Source organism: Humulus lupulus, chromosome 9, assembly GCF_963169125.1.
Source record: "Humulus lupulus chromosome 9, drHumLupu1.1, whole genome shotgun sequence".
Lineage (NCBI taxonomy): Eukaryota > Viridiplantae > Streptophyta > Magnoliopsida > Rosales > Cannabaceae > Humulus > Humulus lupulus.
In genome coordinates, this window is record NC_084801.1 from 152,086,306 (window position 1) to 152,109,192 (window position 22,887).

The 22,887-nt window shown below is 32.5% G+C and overlaps 1 protein-coding gene and 1 long non-coding RNA gene across 2 annotated transcripts; one reads left to right on the plus strand and one right to left on the minus strand.

Annotated features, from left to right (window-relative positions):
* Nucleotides 1-4,676: 4,676 nt before the first annotated feature.
* LOC133800664 (non-specific lipid-transfer protein 1-like) lies at nucleotides 4,677-5,857 on the minus strand. Its single transcript, XM_062238694.1, has 2 exons — nucleotides 5,407-5,857; nucleotides 4,677-4,997 (listed from the first exon to the last, which is right to left on the minus strand). Exons 1-2 carry the CDS (start codon nucleotides 5,745-5,747, stop codon nucleotides 4,988-4,990), a joined length of 351 nt encoding a protein of 116 aa, XP_062094678.1. The 5' UTR covers nucleotides 5,748-5,857; the 3' UTR covers nucleotides 4,677-4,987.
* Nucleotides 5,858-15,449: 9,592 nt separating this feature from the next.
* On the plus strand, nucleotides 15,450-16,917 carry LOC133802208 (uncharacterized). Its single transcript, XR_009877189.1, has 3 exons — nucleotides 15,450-15,589; nucleotides 16,183-16,252; nucleotides 16,696-16,917. It is a non-coding gene; the product is annotated as an uncharacterized LOC133802208 (long non-coding RNA).
* Nucleotides 16,918-22,887: the final 5,970 nt, after the last annotated feature.

The following is a 22,887-nucleotide window of genomic DNA, read 5'->3' on the forward strand; positions in this document are numbered from 1 at the left end:
ATGTGCATAATCATTATCGTCCTGAAGCTACTATGGTTGAATGTTATATATCTGAAGAGGCAGTAGAATTTTGCTCGGAATACATGAGAAGGGTTGAGGCAATCGAAATCAGCAAACCACAAAATAACTCAGATGGAGTTGATAAAGGACTACGAGGGAACGGAACAGTGATCACAGTATCTAGGGCAGAATTAGTTCTGGCTCAATTAGTTGTGATGCAAAATAATTCTGAGATTCAATCATATATAATGTAAGTAGATAATATATTTCAATCATATATATTAGAGTAGTGATTTTCTTTTTTTTGTTTAAATTTTTTTGTACTTTTTTTATGTTTTAGTGATCAAATGGAGTTATTACAGTCGATGATTTCAAACAAGGTTATAAAAATAAACAGAAATGGGTTATAGATGAGCATAATAAAATATTTTTTCGGTGGTTGAAGAATACAATTTTGACGAAGTTGGGAGAACAAAATCATGGAGTGTCGACTAAGTTGAAGCACATATCTCTTGGAGTAAGCATTGATGTAATAAAGCATCAAGCTTACATTTTCGAAGGGAAACGATTTCATACTAAGTCAAGAGATGATGCTCAACTGGTTCAAAATAGTGGAGTAAGTATAGTTGAAGAAGCTATACATTTTGCTGGTGCAAAAGATAATAACCCAATTTCAGGCACAATGACATACTACAGGATTGTTGAAGAAATATGGGAGCTAGATTATTCATTATTTCGTATTCCTCTTCTTAAATGTTCTTGGGTAAACAATAATGCTAAAGTTAAAACTGACGAACTTGGATTCACTCTTTTTCATTTATGTAAGAAGGGAAGCAAGAATGATCCTTTTATCATGACTGCCCAAGAAAATCATGTGTTTTTTATAACTGATCCAATTAATGATAAACGGTCAATCATTTTATCAGTTCCCGAGAGGAAGTTCTCAGAAAAAGAAGATGACGATGAAAATTATGATTTATATCAAGACTGTTTCATTGTTGGACAACCGATATATGAACAAGTTGAGAATATTCAGGATAATGATAATGATAATGATAGCGATAGTGACACTGATGATGGTGATTATCTTAGAAACGACAACAAAGAAGGAATATGGGTCGATTGTGAATCGACCAAAAAGAAAAAGAAAAACATGTTTAGTAAGTTATATGATACTTGTATTTATTTAATTGTGTAATTCATTAATACATGTGATTAGTTATTTGTATAATGCATTAACACTTGTAATTATTTATTTGTGTAATGCATTAATTTAAAATAATACAAATTGATGCATGTGTTGCAGATGGCAAATAAAAGAGATGACAATGAGAAACAACAGGGTCGTGGTAAAACAAGAATGAGTTACATGACCCAACAAAAAGCCAAAGAAATCAAGAAAGATCTTGAATTGAACGATTTGGGACAACCAATAGGTGATTTTTATACAAATATGATATCATATCTTGGATCTAGAGTATGAGCCACAATTTCTATCAATTCAGGTGATTGGAGGAAGATCAAACAAGATCTGAAAGATAATTTATGGGAGGATATCATTGTAAGAAATTATCATTATGATATTTATTTATTTCTGTGTAATATCCAAATTTAATAATTACTTTTCTTGATTATATTCTCAGGGTGGTCACAATATTCCTCAAACCTTCAAACGTGAGATTTTGAAAAAAGTTGCTCATATAATGAGGGATTTTGAAAGTGAACTCACTACCGAGTACATCAACCCTTTGGCTGAAATGGGTATGATCGATGAACTCAAATTTCCCCTAAAGAAGTATAGCGATATACTTGACGAAAGAGAATGGTTAAAATTTGTATCTAGCCGTCTAAGTCCAGAGTTTCAAACAGTGCATCAAGAACAAAAAGCACGTGCATTACAAATGAAGTCATGGCATCGAACATCTCGTAGATGAATGACTAATATAAGAGAAGATTTGGTAAGTATAATTGATATTAATGTTTAAATAATGGTTGATATTATTGCAACATATAACTATAATTATCTTCTACGTTGTAGAAAAAAGAACGAAATATTCAAAATCTAGAGAGGTATCAAGTTTGGCTTAGAACACGTGAAAAAAAATAAAGTTCTCGTGACAGAGTTGGACCGACAGATTGCCAATAAGATAGTAATTTTTTTACTTTTTTATAATTAACATATTGATTTTATTTATATAAACTAATTTGACCAAAAAATATCTTGAGTAGGAGGAGGTTAAAGAAAAATTGAGCCGTGGCGAAATTACAGCTCAGGGTCAAGATGACATCTTGACTCAAGCATTAGGGACACCGCAACACCCAGGTCGTGTTCGAGCTGGCGGGTATGATACTTTATAATAATTATTTTCTTTTAAGAATTATTTAACTTGATTTATTGATTGACTTGGTTGATTATTTGTAGGTTCACTTTGACTATACATTTCCAAAATGTTTGGAAAAAAAAAAATGACTGCAAAAGAGGAGATTGCTCGGCTAAAAGCTAAGATTGAAGAGCCAAAAAGACATAAATCTAACATAGAAGAGGAATTACCTCAAAATGAGGAATACAACGAGGAAAATGATGAGTGGAGATACAATGAGGAAGGACAATTTAAGAATCCATATGATGAAGGACAATATTATGAGAATCCAAATGATTAGTGGCAATGATATGAGAATCCAAATGATGAAGTCTATCGACCTGCCTCCTACGCAGATGATCATTTTCATCAAACCGAAGACTATCCTATTGGTGAATTCTACCAAACCATAATGAATCATTTTGATGAAGATGATCGATCATCAATTTATGAGTCCCCACCACCGTCGGGCTATGAAGTGCAATTGTGTTGTGATAATATTGACAATGTAGTGGCTAAGGGTGTAATCATTGTACCAAACATGGGTAGTCAAATTACCGTGTATGGAATTTTACTTGATGATTTAGTTGCGAGGGTTTGGCTTATAGATGTCTTACAAGAAGAAGCTGAGATCCATATTCCTTTTGGTAACATAAAATATGTTGGGGATGCACGAGACAAATTCCTGCCTTATCCAAAAAAATTAATCGTGACTTGTTAGGTATAAAATTATTTGCTCAGATATTTAAATTTTATTTTTAAATTGGTACACTATATTGATATGTTAAATGTTATTATGTAGGGTCCATCAAAATCTAAACATAAATCTCTATCACCAAGACCACATTTATCATCAGTTGGATCTCTCGTAGTCATCCCTGCTAAAATAGCTCAATCAGAACCTTCAAATTGGTTAATTGATGACCAATGAGACAAAATTGATCTTAGTCTAAAATTTATAGTGAAGGAGTACTATTCCATTAAAGGAATAGATGGGGTTGTACAAGTTCCCGTTGACCTAGAGTTTATAGGAGATTGCAAGGCTATCTTCATCACTTTGGAAGACGTTTATCAAGCAGCCTCCATAGATAATAGTGGATCCTCGGCTATGCTGTTTGGTACAAGGTATGTATCAATTCAAATTGAACTCAATCTGTTATGTCATAACAAACTATTAGAGGAGTTTAAATATATTAGATATTCATTCGTAGTGAAGTAGGTTCTGAGATGAAATTGTGTACTGCAGAGATAACAGAAGGTTGAGAACATCTAATCATCTAATCTATATTAACTTTTCAATTTTGTAGTGGTTTGACAAAATGAATACATTGTCAAAGACGATCTACTACCACTACAAAGTGATTGGTTAGCAAGATTAATGTCATTTATTTATAAAGTCTAATTTTTCATATGTATGTAACTTGCTGACTTATTGACTTATATGTTAAATGATATTTGTATGTTCTTATTATGTATATACAAACTACTTGTATGATATGTGAATGTATATATAATATGTTATCTTTTAATTAGATAATAATTTATCAAATTAGGTATTTTATATTATTATATAAAATTTAGCTATATAAATGGAATTGAAAATTAGGTAATATAAACGGAATTGAAAATATAGTAATATTTGAGTAGATAATAATTATTAATAAAATTAGGTAATATAAACGAAATTGAAAATATAGTAATATTTGAGTAGATAATAATTATTAATAAAATTAGGTAATATAAACAAAATAGAAAATATATATAAAGAAGTACGTCCAAAAATAAAAAAAAAATGATTTTTCTGCGGTTTAGTGAACCATAGAGAAAAAGAACACTTTTATCTGCGGTTTGTTTATTACTTTTATCTGCGGTCTCAAACACTGAGGTACTCCAAAAAACTGCAGTGTATTAAGAAAAAAAAACCGAAAAGAAAAACATTTTTTGTAGTAGTGTACCAAGAATAGAAAGGCTAGAAACTTAGTTATGTGAACCAATAGCTAACATTTTAAGTAGAGTATTTTTATATATTTATGTCAATAATAGATTAATAAATCACACTTGATCTAAATAAGTATTTTCCTTGTAAAATTTCTCATAAATCCTTTCAAATAATGGATAGAATTACAGTTAGTCACTAGTTAGGGTGGGTGGGGGGCGTCACAGTTTCATTAATTAAATAAAAAAATGAGTTTGATATAATTGCTTGGTTTTATTTTGGTTTATTTATTTGTGATTGTAAATCCATTAACACATTTTTAGCAGGATTAATAAACTTAATTGTCACAGTTGAAAAGAAATATAAACTTAGTATATAGATAATAAGAACCACACACGTTTATATATCTAAATAATTTAAATTTAGAACACTTTTCTGATCTTTGCACAATGAAAGCTGCAGACAAACACAAAACTGACTCTTAAATATAACATCGAAGAAAACACTCATCAAAATATCAGAAACAAACCAACATCTGTCTGAGATATGCTCAAAAAAGTGGAGACACATCCAAACATAGTACAAAAATACGTATTACTTTGTTTATTTTCATAATATATATGCTACTGTCACTCTTATATCCCTATAAATGGCCTCAACAGATCAACATCTTCTACCACTGATGATGACTTCAGCGGACACTGCAAAAAAAATTGACAAACATGGCAAGTTATTAAGAACAAAGAAATAATATTCTCAACAGATGTATTACTCGGTGACAATATATTTGATAACAAAGAATTAAGTAAAAACATAAATTTTATCTTGGTACTGTCACATAAAACATATCATAAAATTATTACATAACCTGTTAAATATTAATTATGAAAATAGAATATGGACATATTTTAGTCCCAATATACAAGTAATAACAAATTTAAATAGAAATATTTAAAAACATTGTCTTGACTACTAAAACATACAGCTTTGCATTTTGTACTTCGGGGATGAAACTTAATTTTTGATTAATAATTAAAAATCGTTCGAGCATTCAATTAGGCCGAACAAGATTCATTCCCGAGCCCCTAATAAAAACATTATTGTTTATACCTGTTGCAGTTGGTGGAGGTGCTGATCTTGTAAGGAATGTTGGCACCGCACTTGGAAGGGAGGGCAGAGGCGAAAGTTGGATTAATTCCAGGGACCTTTGAGGCGGCGTTCTTCAAGCAATTGCAGGCACTTTTGCGGTCAGCGGTGGTCTTTGCCATGGCGACTAAGTCTTTGATCCCCTTGCAGCAGCCGGTTGCTGGTGCACCACCGCTCTTTAGGTACGTCAAGCAAGGTGCTAATGAGCCTTGGATCTGACCGCAGGTCAGGGCTTCGGTCATTGGCACAGCGGCAGCCACAAGAGCCACAATGGCTAACACAATAACAAACTTGGCATTGGCCATTTTGATGGAATAGGAAAGATTGGTCACTGAGAAGAAAGAGAACTTTTGGGAGAGTATACTACTTCAGATTAGAGCTGAGTTGATGACTTGTGTGGAAAATATGGAGGGTCGAAGTGTGTTTATATAGGGAAAGGAAAAATAGCCGATTTATATAATATATATATATATATGACAATTCTACAGTGGCTTCTTTTTAAACCCTATCGATAGGGCTTTCAGTGTTTCTCGACCCGTGAACAGTTTTCGGCGCGACTTTTTTTTATGAACGTGTATATTGTAACTATTTAGAGCATCTTGCAACTTTTCAGAAAATTCTGAATAGTTTACAGTACCGAAAACTAGGTTCAAATATGTTGTTTTCCACGCACATAAAAAAAATTAGTCAGGCGTGCAACAACATGTTTGAACCTAATTTTCGGTACTGTAAATTATTCGGAATTTTCTGAAAATTTGCAGGATGCTCTAAATAGCTACAATATACACAGTTATAAAAAAAATCCCGCCGAAAACTGTTCACGGGTTGTAAACACTGACAGCCTCTGTAAGAGAATTCCCCTTTATATATATATATTTATATATATATATATATAAATATATATGTATATTATTTATATTTATCTGTACGTGTCACCAATTTCAAGATCTTAGAATGTCAAATAATTAAAACTATCCTGTATATACATTTGTTGTTCACCTAAAAAATAATAATAATAATAATGATACCTCACTTCAAATCCTAATATTTAATTAAAAGAATTTATTATTATTAGGGGTGTTTGGTATGGGTAAAGTAAATAAGTGAACGATAATCTAAAACCATTCCTATGTTTGGTTCAAATTTTAAGGGGGTAAAATGATTAATTTGTATAGGTCCCACATCTATTTTAAAGGTAAAGTGAAACCTTTTGTACACAAGAGTTTAATATTACCTCCATCCTAAACTCATCTACACTTTCCAAGGCAACTCAACTACTCAAAACAAACACTCCATTAGAGTTATTATTGTTAAGAGTTGGAAGAATTATTGAATTGCATTATAAAAGTTAACACATAATAATAATTAAATTAAAATGTGTGAGACCCGATATTAGATTTCACTAATAGCGATATGTCACATCCTTGTAGTATTGGTCACCAATAGTGCCCCTTAGCAATTCTCAAGTTAAAAATAGTAATACAGATGATCATGTTATATATTAGAGAATTGTTAAAGAGTATACCTTAGCAAGTACAACACTCTATATCGCTATTGGTGCAAACGAATATGGAGTCCTACATATTTGATTTTAATATGTGAAATTCACTATTAAATTGCACAAATGAAAATATGTCACATCTTATGGTGTTGAACACCCTAAAACCATCTCTAATGAGAAATGTAAATAGTGTGCTATATTTGGCACAAAAAGATAATATGCTAATATTTCATTAATGTTAATTTGATATTTATTGAAAATATACAAAAGAATAATAATTTTTCCTTAAATTTTATTGTTGATAGTATAAGATAATAATAAAATAATAAGGTAAAACATATAGTATCTAATGCAAATAGATAAAAATAATAAAAATAATATAAAAGTAAATGAAAATGTGTAGCATTTATGGTGATGCAACATATGCACCATGATATATTGTGTGCCAAATTTGGTTCAACTTTTAGCATGTGCCAAATTTGGCACAACTTTTGGAATTTGGCACACCATTGTAGCAAATTTTGTAAAGTGAGCTATGTTTTAACAATGCATTACCAATTTGGCACTCCATTCATTACAACAAAAACATGTTTTTATGACATTTTTTTAGGGCAATCACCTAGATGTGTGCTCTAAAAATAGCTTCTGGACTTTTTAGGACACTTATCATTTAGTGTCCTTAAAGAATTTCTCTTAGGACACATATATACGAGTCCTAAAAACTATTGTGTGTCCTAAGAGTTTGGTTTTTTTAACAAAAAGTTCCTGGACATTTTAGGACACTCATTGAAAGTCCTTAAATAATTTATTTTAGGATACGCATTGCGAGCCCTAAAAATTTATGTGTCCTAAAAGTCTGAATAATATCTTTTAACAAAAGTTTTATTATATATTAAATCAAAAAAGAAAAGAAAAACTCAGCCCATTCTCTCTCTCTCTCTCTTCCTTGGATTCCGTCTCTCTTACCCCATTTCTCTTTCTCTCTCTCTCTCTTGCAACTTGCTGCTAGCCACGTACGGCGGCTCTCCGGCCGCCCCCCTCCTACACGCGCTGCCCAGGCATCTTCGCCGGCTCCCAAAACCCCCAGCCCTGCGAGCCCCTAGTCGCACGCGCCCCCTAGCCCTCTTGACGGAGCCTCCACAGTTCGATGACTATGTGGGTTTCCGAAACTTTTTGGGTATTTTCCAAAAAGCTCGAGCTACCACGAGCCAAATGACCACCACCACTGCATTCATTGTCCTTTGGGCTTCAAAACCTACTAAAGGATCGAACCGAACTACCACAGTAGGGTGGTGGCGCCGCCGTCATCATCGAAGCTCTGGCGAGAGCTTTGGGTACCAATTAATTTTTAAAAATTAAAAATAAAATTTTTCATGACTCACAATGCGAGCCCTAAAAACATTCTTTTAGGGCACGCAACGTGAATCTTAAAAAACCTCACTTTTTAAAGTTCTCAAATAGAGGACTCGCGCCCTACAAGTTCTAAAAACTTTTTTAAGGCTTGTAAAGTGAGTCCTAAAAAATCTTTTTTGTATAAGATTAGAGATGATCTAAGGTGCCTATAGCAATGCTCTATATATTATACTTTTTATCAAATGGGATGAGTGATTTTGTTGTATAGGATTCATAATAATAAAGTTTGAAGCTTTATTAATTGTCCACGTACAATAACACTACTCAAACTAACAATAATAATAATGTCTTTTCTTAAATCTTTTGTTAGTATGAATATTATTTTTTTGTTGCAGACTACATTTTTTATAGTGTCGTTTTGTACAGTGTTGAAATTACAATTAACCAAGTGTTGATTCTAGATTCTAGAGTTCCTAGAAAAAACAGTGGGGACTTGTGACAAAGAGTACGATTATTTTTTTGGACTTTGAAAATTGATGCAACCTATATTAGTATTTCAAGAGAAATACCTTAATAATTTTATATATATAATATAGAGTTCTTTACAAGGTGAAAAATAAATAAACACAGCATGTGCTCCCATGAACGGTAAATGATGGAGTAGTTGGGTAGTAATTAGGTATAGCTAGTCAACTATCTTAATGCTTTTAATTGACTTTTTTCATTTCAATTCTACAGTTACTCCATGTGAGTGTCTGGTCTGATAGGATTGGTCAGAACAGAAGTCTCGAAATCCATGTTCATGACAGAATTGAAGCATTGAAGAATTATTGATTAAAAACTATTAAATATAATTACATCATAATATTAATTCGACTAATCGAACTATTTAGCTAGCAATTAATTAGGATATATATACATATATATATAGTGATAAAACATACATATATATAGAGTGAACTTACCAAAAAAATAATATTTATCACTTTCCTAAATTAACATTTATATAATAATTTGGAGTTACTTTTGTTCGCCGAATTCCAAAGAAAAATATCAGATTAATTAATTGCTCATGCTATTTCTAATTATACTTTTGAAGACTTTCTTGATTGCTCTTGGTTTGGAACTGTTCCTAATTGTGCTTCTGCTGTAGTTTGGCAGAATAGCCTAATATATGTATCTATTCTCAAAAGTAAATATAGAAATAAATAAAGTAAATCATACTACGCGTCTTCAAAATGTATTTCACTAATTTGTTAAGGGTACTAGTTGTGTGCGATACTAATTATGTACAACCGGAAAATAAAATAGAGTATTGCTATATATTGGGCATCTACGTCTTATATATTCATGATCATGTACCAAATTGTACCAATAAACGGTATTTCATGTTAGGTGATGTTAAACATTATTGCTGCCCATTAGAACATCTCCAATGATACTAACTAAATCTTCTCTTCTTAGCTAAAATAGCTAAAAGGTAACTTATTTTGTATCGTTATCACTCACTACTACAAAAAAGATAAAGATTTTTTATCACTCACTACTACAAAAAAGATTTTTTATGGCTAACAAAAAAGTTTTTAGGACTTGCGGGACGCAAGCTCTTTATTTAAGAGTCTTAAAAAGTGAGATTTTTTTAGGACTCGGAGAATGTTTTTAGGACTTGCATTGCGTGTTCTGAAAAGTTTTATTTTTAATTTTTAAAAAATTAATTGGTGGGTTTTGAAGCCTAAAGCACGGTGGTGGTCGCCGGCCAAGACCCATGGCGAAGCTCAGGCGACGACGCCGCCGCCTCCATTCAAAGGTGGTGGTTCGGAAAACTAACTACTGGGTTTTAAAGCCCAAGCCAAGGGAAATGTCGTGGTGGCAGTGGTTTAGTTTGAAATGGCTCAGGATAGCTCGGATCTACGCTTGAAGGTTCAGAAATCACCATGGATTTCGACGAACATTGACTTCCAACTCCAGTGACCATTGAGTCTGATTCTTTAGTGGGTTATGAAGCCCAAGAAACAAGGAGTATGGTGGTGGTGGCGGTAGTGGTTCAGCTCGTGGTGGCTTAAGGTGGCCGGAAAGTGCTCGGAAAGTTTGGGAGAAACCCAAAATCGCAGAACTTCGAGTGCCCTCTTGAGGGCCTTAGGCCGCACATGAGATGCTATTCTTCGGGGGTTGGGGGTTTTGAGGGGAAAACACGTTGACTGGGCTGGTGTGTGACAGTGGCCGACGATGAGAGTGAGGCCGTTCGACCTTGGTAGAGACGACGCATGAAGAGAGAAAGAGAGAGAGAGAAATGAGCTGAGCGATTTTTTTTTTTAATTTAGTTATTAATAAAAGTTTAATTAATTTATTTATTTGTTTATTATTTTTTTAGGAATCATTTTAAGAGCCCTAAATATTCTTTTAGGACACTCAATGTGTGCCCTTAAAAGTCTCCACTGACTCAAATTTGCTCATAGTCTTTTAGGACACACATCAGTTTTTAGGGCTGGCATCGCATGTCCTAAAAAAAATTCATTAAGGACTCTCAATGAGTGTCCTAAAAAGATCAGGAACTATTTTTAGGACTTGCATCTAGGTGAGTGCCCTAAAAAAGTTTCCTAAAAGCCTGTTTTTGTAGTAGTGACTCCAAGGGGCTAGCTATATTTTAGCCGTTTTAACTTTTATTTTTTTGGCTCTTCAAATATAGAGAGCTTCTATGGCTAGCTAAACTATATTTTATTGTTGTTTTAGTATTATTTTAATAAAAAGTATATTTATTAAAACAAAGTGTGTTCCATAAAAAAAAAATATTCAAGTGACTCTTAAAATATTTTTTTTACTAAATTTAACTAAAATATAAAATGCATGATTGAAGTTGCTCTTACCAATACTCAATAATATAGTTAATATTGATACTACAATAAGGAAAACTATAGTATTAATTTCAAGCAAAAGAAAGATCAATTAAGGATCAAAATCCTGTGGGTACCATCGAGGCCCGGCTGGGCACAGGTGGGACAAATCTGTGCCTAGAACCCCCACATAATGAGACCCATTTTTTTTTTTAAATATAATCTTTTTTGCATATATAAAAGCCACAACAATTTGAAAAACATAATTTTTAAAAAAATAACAAATTTTGTTGAGGGCCCCTACCACTCAGGCTCGGCCCTGGTACCACCAATAAACATATTTGTGGTTGAATCTTAGAGGGGTACTCAGGTTCCAAATCAATCTAATTACCTCAAACCAATCCAAATCAATCAAATTACAAAAAGTTGGATATCCAATTACAATTGGATTGGACTGGATTTGAAAAGTTTAATGTTAATTGGATTGAATCGGTTAGCGGATGAGAGTGTGAAAATCCAATTAGGAACCGATCCAATCTAATTACAATTAATATATATATATTCTATATATTATATTATATATAAATATATTTAATTGGATTGTTGTTGTTTTTTTAATGCTATATTAGAACTTTGAAGATGTTGTTGTTATTGTGTTCATATTTTGTTACCATCTAAGTACTTTAGTTATTAGTTGATTTTGACAGGCACATCACTTTTTAAATTTTAATGGTTGTGTAGTAAACTTAATATTTCGACGACTTAATGTGATCATTGTAAAGACTTCATTTAGTATTTTTGCTAAATAGTATTTAATTTTTTGCATGATTTCTTTTGTATACTTTTTTTTATTTGTTAATTTTTTTAATAATAAAATTTAAGTGTAAAGATAAAATAATTGATCCAAGCTAATTACAAATCCAATTATAATTGAATTGGATTGAATTTTTAGGGCAAATTGCATTAGAATTGATGATGATTCCCAATAAACAATATTTAATTGGAATTGATAGATTTCGAGTAAAAATGTTGGATTTAATCAAATGAGTACCACTAAATACACATAAAAATATTACTAAAATTTCACAATGATATGGTTTATTACTATAATCCGATCACATATAACTAAGAATAATATAGAATTCATAACTAGTTATCTCTTTTTCGATAATATTTTACAAGGGAGTAATAATGCTAAACTATTTATTCAAACCAGATATAAAGCATGCATAAATGCATGTCACTACGTCAGAAGACTGAGCAGTATGTTTCTTATCGTGGTTATTGGTTTTTGAGAAATTGCTGTAAAATATGCAAGCATGCATGCATGCATGCATGGGAAGCCAATAATCTTTCTCATCACGATATTTCTCTCATTCGAAGACGTTTGGGATTTTGGGCAGTGTGCCTACACACCGTTCGAAAAATAATATATTGATACATTAATTGATTAATTAATGATGTGGGTTGTGGTCCACATACATAAATGACAAATACACTCTCCTATGTCTTATATATCCAATCTCTGGCTAGACCTAGCAAGCTCTAGGCTACCCGAAATTTGTGCTCCATTTTAGGTCACATTAATATATTGGCACCGGCCCATTCATATCTTTGTGCCGTTGTTCATAAGTTGGAAAAAGTTAGGTCACCGTCCAATATTCAATGACAAGTATTGTCACAACATGAAATTTCATATTGGTGCAAAATAGGGGGTTGGTGGTATGGACGATGCAGATTTTTGCTAATTTATTGGACCACATCGCATATGCAATTTGAGTATTTTTTCAAACTGCAATCTGCACCACATAAACCACAAAGTGCATAAATTGCACTGCGAAAATGCGATGTGAGGCAGTGTAGTATAGGCGGTTTATACGTATCGCCAAATAACTTAACAACTAAACATTATAATTAATAAAGATTCATAATAAAACTCATAACTAAAAAGTGTTTAACAAAATAATAAATATACAACAAACTAATAAATTTTTAGCAAAACAATAAAAATACAACAAACTAATTACAAATAAAAATGTGATGTAGAAGTAAAGATTTTAATTAAGGAGGAATATCTTTAGGCTGAAGTAGAATATGTGTTAACATTTTATGAAACAAAATAATTTTATAGATATTGTGTATATTATACAATAAATGTATATATATGTATTAAGTTTAAATGTAATAAAATTGAAAAAACAAATATATATATATAACGATATGCAGTGTGGTTTGAACCGTATTTATAAAATTCAAAATCGCAAACGGTATGGCACTGCGTAGTTTGGAAAAAATACAAATTGCAACTGCACCGCGAAAGGTTCCAAACCGCAAATTGTGGTGCCGTGTGATGCGGTGTGGGCAGTTCGATGAATACCTCTAGTGCAATTTAATATTGAGTCTCATATATTTAAATTTAATAAATAATATTACAAATCGATAATCACTCTTAAGATACCACTTCATATGGTGTTAGACACCTTAAAATTTAGGTTTATTTAAATAAGATTTTAATGAGATTTTTAATATTTTAATTCCAATTTTTGTTTGTTTTTAATTAATTAAATTTATTTTAATCTTGTTTATTAAAATTATTTTAAATTTTTAATTAAACATTTATTTTATTTTATCATTTGTGAAAATATATTTAAATCATTTAACATTAATAAAACAATGGAAATTCAAATAAATTACTAAAATAAGGTTGAGATTAGGAGGGTGGGGAACTAAAATGATGATGCTGAGATTGGATGATATATGTTTTTTTATTAATTAAATTAAAATTTAGGTTTATTTAAAGTTAATTAATAAAACATCTATTAGCTTTTTAATTTTTTCATTCCAAATTTTTTTAATTAATTAAATTTATTTTCAAAATTATTTTGTTTATTGAAATTATATTAAATTTTTAATTAAATACTTATTTTATTTTATGAATTCTGAAAATATATTTAAATCAATCAAAAATAATAAAATAATTGAAAAATATCACTTAAATAATGGGTAATTTGAGAATATTAAAAATATAAATGCACGGAGGGTACCAAACTATATAGTTTTCGCAAACAGATGGTATCAATTGATATGTAATGCCCTGAACTTCTTGAATTAATGTGTTGCAACATCTAGGAAAAATTGTGCTTGAAAAATTCTTAAAATACAAGTTCTAAAATAAAGTTTGGGCGGGATCCCGATTATTTTTTTATAAATAAAATACACTTTGGATAATAAATTAAACTGTAAGAAACAAATTACAACTCTCTTGTATAATACGAAATTGAAAACTGAAAACATAAAAGCTATATGGTGTTCCAGGATCTTTTCTTTGGTAGTATGGCCCCTCATAGTAGTACACACTTACACAATGGATTGGTCCCGCTACAACGTTCTCCTCATACAGAACAAACAAGAAAATAAAACACAATATAAGGCATAAGCAACATAAATTCATTACATATTTTCCTTATAGAAATCATTATCAACATAAGTCATATGAAAATATAACCATAATAACATATGTCATAAACATAAAATTATATAAAACATAAGCATAATCACAAAACATATGATAATGGCTCCCTTATTGTCCAATCATCCCATGTGACTCTCCTTTTGGTCACTTCCATCGCACCCCTATTGTCCATGTTTTTACCTAGCACCCCATATTGTCCATTGTAATGTCCCAAATTCACTAGTAAGGCTCACTGCCTCGATTACTGTGCTGGGAGAGCATAAATTGATTAATATGTGAATTTAATTGAATGTATGTGTGATTATGTGGCACATATGAGTTATATTTTGATATGAATACTTATGCATGTTGGTGTGTATTAAGTATGCATGTGGGCCCCTTTTCATTAATAAGGGCATTTTTGTAATTTTGACCTGTTGAGGGTATAACTGTAAATTATATGTGCTTTGTTAGTGAGACCACATTCTTATGTGGATATATTTGAGATGTGTGGCACGAGGCGATCCTTGTGAGCAATTTGGCAGAAAAGTCACAACGGGGAGTTATACCCGGCACGGGGTGAGCTTAGGGAGTATTTTAGTAGTTTGGTGAGTTACCGGGGATATTAGAGTTTGAATTATTAGTGAGGGATAATATTAGTGCTTGAAAGATAAGTGAGATTAATTGGGAATCTTAATTGGAATTTTAGGTTTAACGGGAAAAGGGTGGCGAAAGATGATTTTTCCCTTGGAGGCATTAAAGGACTAAGATTAAGGCTAGAGGCATTTTGGTCATTTCCCTAACCTGAGATAGACTTAGGCTATAGAAGCCTTCATAAATTAGAACCAAAACAAAACACTCAACTCACATTCTCTTTCTCTCTTTTCTTCTTTGAAGGTGTTCCTTTGATCCTTGAAGAGAGCTCTTGAACTTTGAACTTAGAAGTAATTCTTGGAGGGATTAGAGGCTACTTGGTGTGGGAAGTCAGCTGGTAATTTCGTTGTGGTTGAGGTGAGCTCTCCTCTATCAATTTCTGTTAGTTTTGAGCTTTCCTTTTTAAGTTCTTGGGGAGTTCTTCAATTTTGGTGTTTGGGGATGTTTTAGAGGTTATGGCTTGTTATCTATTGTGAACCTAAGTTGCTGGAATAATTTGGGTGGCCAAGTTGGAGTGGAAACTGAGTTTAGAGGGGGATTTGGGAGAGACTGAGATTTATGAAATTGCTAACTTTTCTACGTTCACAAGGTTGCACCGCGACGCTATTCATGGAGAGTTGCGGCCCGCATGAACTTAGGGGATAGGGCGGTTCTCTTAATTACGTTGGCACTACAGCGCTTGGTGGGTTGCACCGCGACGCGTGTTCACTGAAACAAGGTGGGGGCTCTCTGACTTGTAGAGAGCCGCGACGCTTGTGAGGGGCACCGCAACTCAAATAGGGGAATTTGGGCAAATAGGGTTTTTTATCACAAGAACTCAAACCTAAAGGCTCAAGAAGGATTCTATTACCTGGTTTAGTAGAATTTGAGGTCCTAGAGGCTAGGAATTAATCTCGAACCTTTTAACTAGTTTAGTTCTGAATGATTTTTCGTTATTATGTTGTGACTAGGTTATACCGGTAGGCTCGAGAGTAAGGATCGCGCTCGGGGTCGCCATACGCTATCTGCTCGGGACTCGAGGTAAGAAAACTACACCCTAGTTGTAATTAGGGCTCGGGCCCATGTTAATGAATATGACTATAATTATGCGTGTGATTACTTGATTAGGCATGCTTGTATATACACTATATTTGATTGTGTGTTAGGTAAACTGTGTATCTGATTATATCTGAACTGAAAGCTCGGTCTAAAAGCTGAGGTCGGCAATAAGCATGCGGAACGCAGGCCGTTTTGGCTAGGGCAACCTGGGAGTGCAGTATGCACTTGTCTGGCTCGAATGCCACCTAAATAATTGGAAGTGCAGTCTGCACTTGTGTAACTCATTGGTTGTTTAAATTGGACTATGTGTTTGATTGAGTAGGGTTATTAATACTAATCATGTTATTTATATTCTGTTTCTTATTTGAATCTATTGATTTAAGTTTTCTTGCTAAGCCTTGGCTGACGGATGATATGTGGTACAGGTAAGGGAAAGGCGAAGCTGGACCAGCCATGAGTTGGAGAGCTATAGGGGCGGCGTGTACATATGCAGCTGCTTGACCGCCACAACCAAGGATTCAAAGAGGGTCTAGAGTGAAAATCTAATTTTGCCGCTTAGGCTTGTGTTGTAACTACCCTTTGGAGTTGTAATGCTTGTAAACATTTATTTTGGGATCCCATATATAGACTTAAAATTTTAAATGAAAGTAATTGTTCCATGATCAAAAATTTTAAACCCTAATCCATTAATTACTCTTAGTTACACGTATATATCCATATGACTTGATTAGCAAGTCCAACACTATTTAAAATACACAGTGTAATGGTCTTGGCTATATAGGGCGTTACAAATTAGTATCAGAGCAGTCTAGGTTTAAGGGTTCCTGAAGACTAACTGGGCATGTACACTCGTCGCTAAAGACAAGATCGACTCAGGTTTTGGTAACTATTTATGTGGTTATGTGTTTAACTAGTTAAATAAGAAATAACTTCCTTATCTTCTTGTCTTATTAGGGAACATGAAATATATTGATAGGGCCTGGCCCTTGACTGGCATGTGTACATGAAAAGGCATGATTATTAGCATTGCTATTGTATGTTAGTGTTGTTGAAATGTTTATAAGCATTGTGGTTGCATGTATTTGCTTAATTGTTGGTGTTAGATCGTGGGGTGACTTCTAAAACTTGTTATCATTGATCGATCAATCGAGTCATTGACTGCAGATATACTTGGAGAGCTATGCGTCCAAGGCAATCAGTTCGACTAGCTAACGCAGAGATCGAGGTTAGAGATGATAACCAAGGTCAAAATTATAATGTCCCAAATTCCCTAATGTGGTTTATGCTTGGATTAGGGGGCCAGGAGGGCCACAATTGATTTATTATGCAATCACGTGATTAAATGCATGATGATATTGCATATCTGTATATGTATGTGCATGTTTATGATTTATGGATGAGACCACATTATAATGTGGATATGTTCGAGCTATTCGTCATGAGACGATCCTAGAACGCAAGTTAGTGGTTTGGTCATAAAGGGATTAATTCTCAGGCTCGGGGTAAGTTTGGGGGTAATTTGATGTTTAGTACATTATCGAGAATGAATGGGTAATGGGATATGATTTAATTATTATTTGAGAATATTGGGAATAACGGGAATCAGAGGACGTTAACTATGATTAGCGGGATAAGTGAGAAATGGTTGTTTTGCCCTTGGGTGGCTGTGTAGGAATTAATTGGGCTTAAGAGCATTTTGGTCTTTTGACCATGGGATATGTTTAAACTTAGATGGCTGGTTGTAGAAGGTTTAGGCAGCCAAAATAGAGCTCCTTCTTTCACTCTCTCTCTCTCTTGGGTTGAACTTTTGAAGCCAAATAGGAAGATTAAAACTTGGGACTTAGGAATTGTGTTCAGCAATTGACAGGAGGTTAATTTGTAATTGGGGTAAGAATTCTAAGCCTTAGTTCCTGGTTTTTGCTCTGTTTTTCAGTTGGTTGATAGTTTATATTTTGGATTGTGTAATTGGGAATTTGATGAGGTTTTAACTTTGGGATTGAATTGGTGAAGGATTTGGCTGGTTTGAATTGAGAAAAAAGGCGGGGGAGTTAGGTTCGCAGGATCAAGTCGCGACTTGAAACCATTCCAGAGCCTCCCCTGGGCTCTATTAAGCACATGCGCCGCAATCCACTAGGCCAAGTCACGGCCCGCCCCTGGTCGGGCAGAGGCTGAGACTAGTCCCTCAGTAGTGACAAGTCAACTTTCTAGTGCTAGTACTCCATATATTGTATTGATTGATTTTAGTGCTACACAGTCATTTGTTTCTAGTAGAGTCATTGATAGTTTGTGTAGACCTTGTGATTCTTATACTGCGGGGTTTGAGACTTTATTTCCTACTGGGGAGCTAGTAGTCCCTAGGAGATCGGTTAGGTCATTACCAGTGGTGGTGAACAATGTTAGAGATAATTGTATTGTCTCAATTGAAAATAAGAAATACTATTACAACTTTATGCAAAAATACTATAGACAAGGTAATTGATTAAATAAGGTTATAACTTAATAATCAAAATACTAGTAAATGTAGAAATAAGAGGAAGAATAAAATTATAAGAACTATAACTCTAAAACAAAGGTTACAAATAAATATGTAAATAGAAAATAGAAGAAGAGAATAAAAAAGCAATAGTAGAAAAAGTAACAAGAGCAAAAAAGTAAAAAACTCTCACTCACACAACCAAAGTGAAGAGCATTGGGAATCACCAACTTGAACAAGGTTTACAACCTTTGACCAAAAGTTTATTTCCCCCTATCTCAGGCACTAAGGAATTCTCTCAATATTGGAAATAACTCTCTAGAATAATCAAGCATTTTGGTGTATTTCTAGCCAAGTGCTCTAGTGGATAGAAATAGAGTTGTCTTACAAGTGAGCATTAGACTTCTATTTATAGAGTTTTGAGATACCCTTTGAATTTCAAATTCCACCAACCCCCATAGTTGTTACCAATGTTTAATTAGATGTTTATAGAATTAAAATGGAAATTTGGGAGTTACTTGGGATGTTAGAACCATTCAAATTGGAAAAACTGAAAAAGCAAATTGGCTGTTAGCCTCACTGGCCGCGGCCAGGACTATCAGTGGTCGTGGCCACTGGCCTGTGTCCCCCAGGCCGCAGCCAGGAAATGTCAGTGGCCGCAACCATAGGCTATTTTCAGCACAAAATGTCATTTTTCCAAAACATTCCAAAACGTCACAAATCCTTTCCCACATGATTTTGTAACCTCCAAACACCTAATGAGAGTTAAAAACATATCTCCAACACCCATATATCATAACCGCTTTGTGAAATCCAATCTCAAATGTGTAACATACAATCTACACATTATTGGGTAATATTTGGGAGTTACAAATTTGTAACTAATTTTGTAACTCCAAAATATGTCACATTTTGGCACACACATGTGTCCAATTTTGTGACTCTAAATATTATGTTACAAGGTGTGACAAGTCACATTTGTGTAAAAAATCATATTATTTAATCTAACATTATATTATATGAAATAATATAGCATTCCCCCACTAGATTAAATAATCACTTTTTGTAACACTTATTTAATCAATCAAACATTATATTAAAATATAATATTTTCCCACTTGATTAAATAATCACTCTCTATGGAACCTTTGCATTAGTGCATAAAGTAAAATGTCTTTCAACTTGAATTTTACCTTAGTGTAATTATCACAAAGATTGTTGAAAATTTGGTTGTCGAAGCATTAAACCACTATCCCTTGATAACAAATCAATGATAACACACACACATTTGCTATGTTCACTTGAGACCTCAATGTCTCGCTTTTGCACCACTAATGGCCATGTGCACATTCCATTCATAGACTTTTCTTGAGAATGACTCCTAAATCTCATGAGGGGTGGAACTACCCCCAAGTCTATATAGATAGAACTCTTATAGTATTTTGTTACCCTAAAATACTTGTCATTTCAAGACCGAGTTCTATTAAAAAAAACCTTTGGGGTTTAACCCTCATTTTGGTAACACACTAGTACTCATATCTTAGATGGGACAAAATTTGGGTATTACTACTATTCACTTGATTGACTTGTTATTACCTATTAAACCTAATACTAGTTTGGTTACTAGCATTAAGATAGGTTACCATCAACTGTGAATCTCTTTAGGGAGTCTAAGTCTCATCCCTTGAGATGTAGAAATGATTCCATTTGAGTCATTTCTTTGCTCATGTATGCATACTTAAACACTCTCATTATTTTATTCAAACTTTGTTGCTAGCCATAGTTTGATTAAAATAGTTACCCCTTTAAAATAGTGATTTTGACCATAGTCAACACCCCCACTATTTTAAAGTTCAATATCCAAGATAAACATTTGAATATTAATTCTAGAAACCTCTTTGTTTCTAAATTTCTTCTTTATGTTTTCAATTTATTCCTTCTTGAATCAAAATATTACAAACAATAACTTTAAACACCACGCATGTCTAAATTTATCCATTCTATACACATATAGCCAAAGTGATTTAGTATGTGGAATTCCAAATCACCTATTTGATAGGATGACCAAATTAATCAATTATTATCAACAAAATAAATTGATTAACTTTGGAGCATCACATCCACATTTTTCACATAGTGCTGATTAAATACCACTTTAAAATAGAAATCTCTTCATTTCTATTAAGTCCTTTATCCTCCAAGATAAATCTAGACTTATAATTCTCAAAGTTTATCATGAGTCCTCTAAGCCACTTGATAAACTCTCAATAGATCAAGATAAAAACCTCAATGTTTGTCTTGATTTATTTACTTGCTAAAGCAAAACACACTCCTTTAAAAATAACATTCACTTATTTTCTTTCTTTCATATATTTCACAAAATAAAATATGTGAACACAAATGTCATGTGAAAATTTCTCAAACAAATAATCACTAATTTTCACTTTTTGTTGTCTAAATAATCTCAAAATCACTTAAACAACTTTTGTGTATTTCTTAAGAGTCTCTTTGAGATTCTTTTGAAAACACCAATTTGACATCCATTGATTTTCTCATCAAATTAAAATGAAGATGTCAATTTTTAAACACTTTAAATCAAAGAAAATAAACCTTCATTGATTTATTCAAACACTTTGATTTCTTAATTTAAACATATCATCATCTTTAACCAAAACGAATAAAGTTCTCTTTTATTCACCATTGGTGGAAAGATTCAAAATTGCTTCTCCAATTTAGTAATGTCTCCTCATTGAGACATTATTTAAGATTTATTGTTACTAAATAATTCTCAAATATATATATATTTTTATTTTCCCACACTTTAGACTGCAAGTCTATTGGACAGTATATTATCTCAAAATTTTGGATCCACCTAGATCCAATAGAGCAAGATATTTTTCAACCAAAAGATGTAACCCCTTAGGTTCATCCTTTCTTATTTCATAAAATGAGATGCTCATCTCTTCAAATGAGAAAATTAAAATTCTCGAATAATTTTTTTTATTTACCAAATAAATTGTTACTAATCACATTAATAATTATATTATATGGAAAACTATAAAATCACATCAATATATTTTTATATAATAACATAATTATGTCTCAATGTAAATTCACATAATTTGTCAACATATGTCTATCATATTAACATGCCTTTTGAATCACATAATTAATTGTAAGTATATCACAAATATCATACAATAATTCTCATATCAACATATTGATATAATCAATTGATTCACAACATCAATATATAATCATGTCAAAACTACCAAATTATCATGCTTTATAAAATCTCAAAACATAATTTTCATGTCAATGTAATACTATCTCACCTATAGCATATACATATAAGTTTTATAATCCCTGTATTATGAAAATCACGTCAAAAGTTCACTTCTAAGGATCACGCATTAACTTTCACAAAACATTGTGTCAACTATCTCACAATGTATCTAATATTGTGTTAAATGTTAACAACTACACACTTATTCATATAAGTTTCCTTATTTCTATCACCACATGAGAGCCACTAGATCTTCTAAGAGAAACAAAGAAGAATATTACCTTATCTTACCATCTTTTCACAAGATCTCTATGATTTCTCCTTCCATTGAAACAAACAAGGGTTGTAAGCTTTTAATTGTTAGAGATATTTGTATTGTCTCAATGGAAAATAAGAAATACTATTACAACTCTATGCAAAAAATACAATAGACAAGGTAGTTGATTAAATAAGATTACAACTAAATAATCAAAATACAAGTAACTGTAGAAATAAGAGGAAGAAGAAAATTATAAGAACTACAACTCTAAAACAAAGGATACAAATAAATATGTAAGTAGAAAATAGAAGAAGAGAAGACAAAAGAAATAGTGGAAAAAATAACTAGAACAAAAAAGTAAAATACTCTCACTCATACAACCAAAGTGAAGAGCATTGAGAATCACCAGCTTGAACAAGGTTTACAACCTTTGCCCAACAGCTTATCTCCCCCTATCTCAAACACTAAGGGACTATCTTAATATTGGAAGTAGCTCTCTAGAATAATCAAGCATTTTGATGTATTTCTAGCCAAGTGCTTTAGTGGATAGAAATAGAGTTGTCTTACAAGTGAGCATTAGACTTCTATTTATAGAGTTT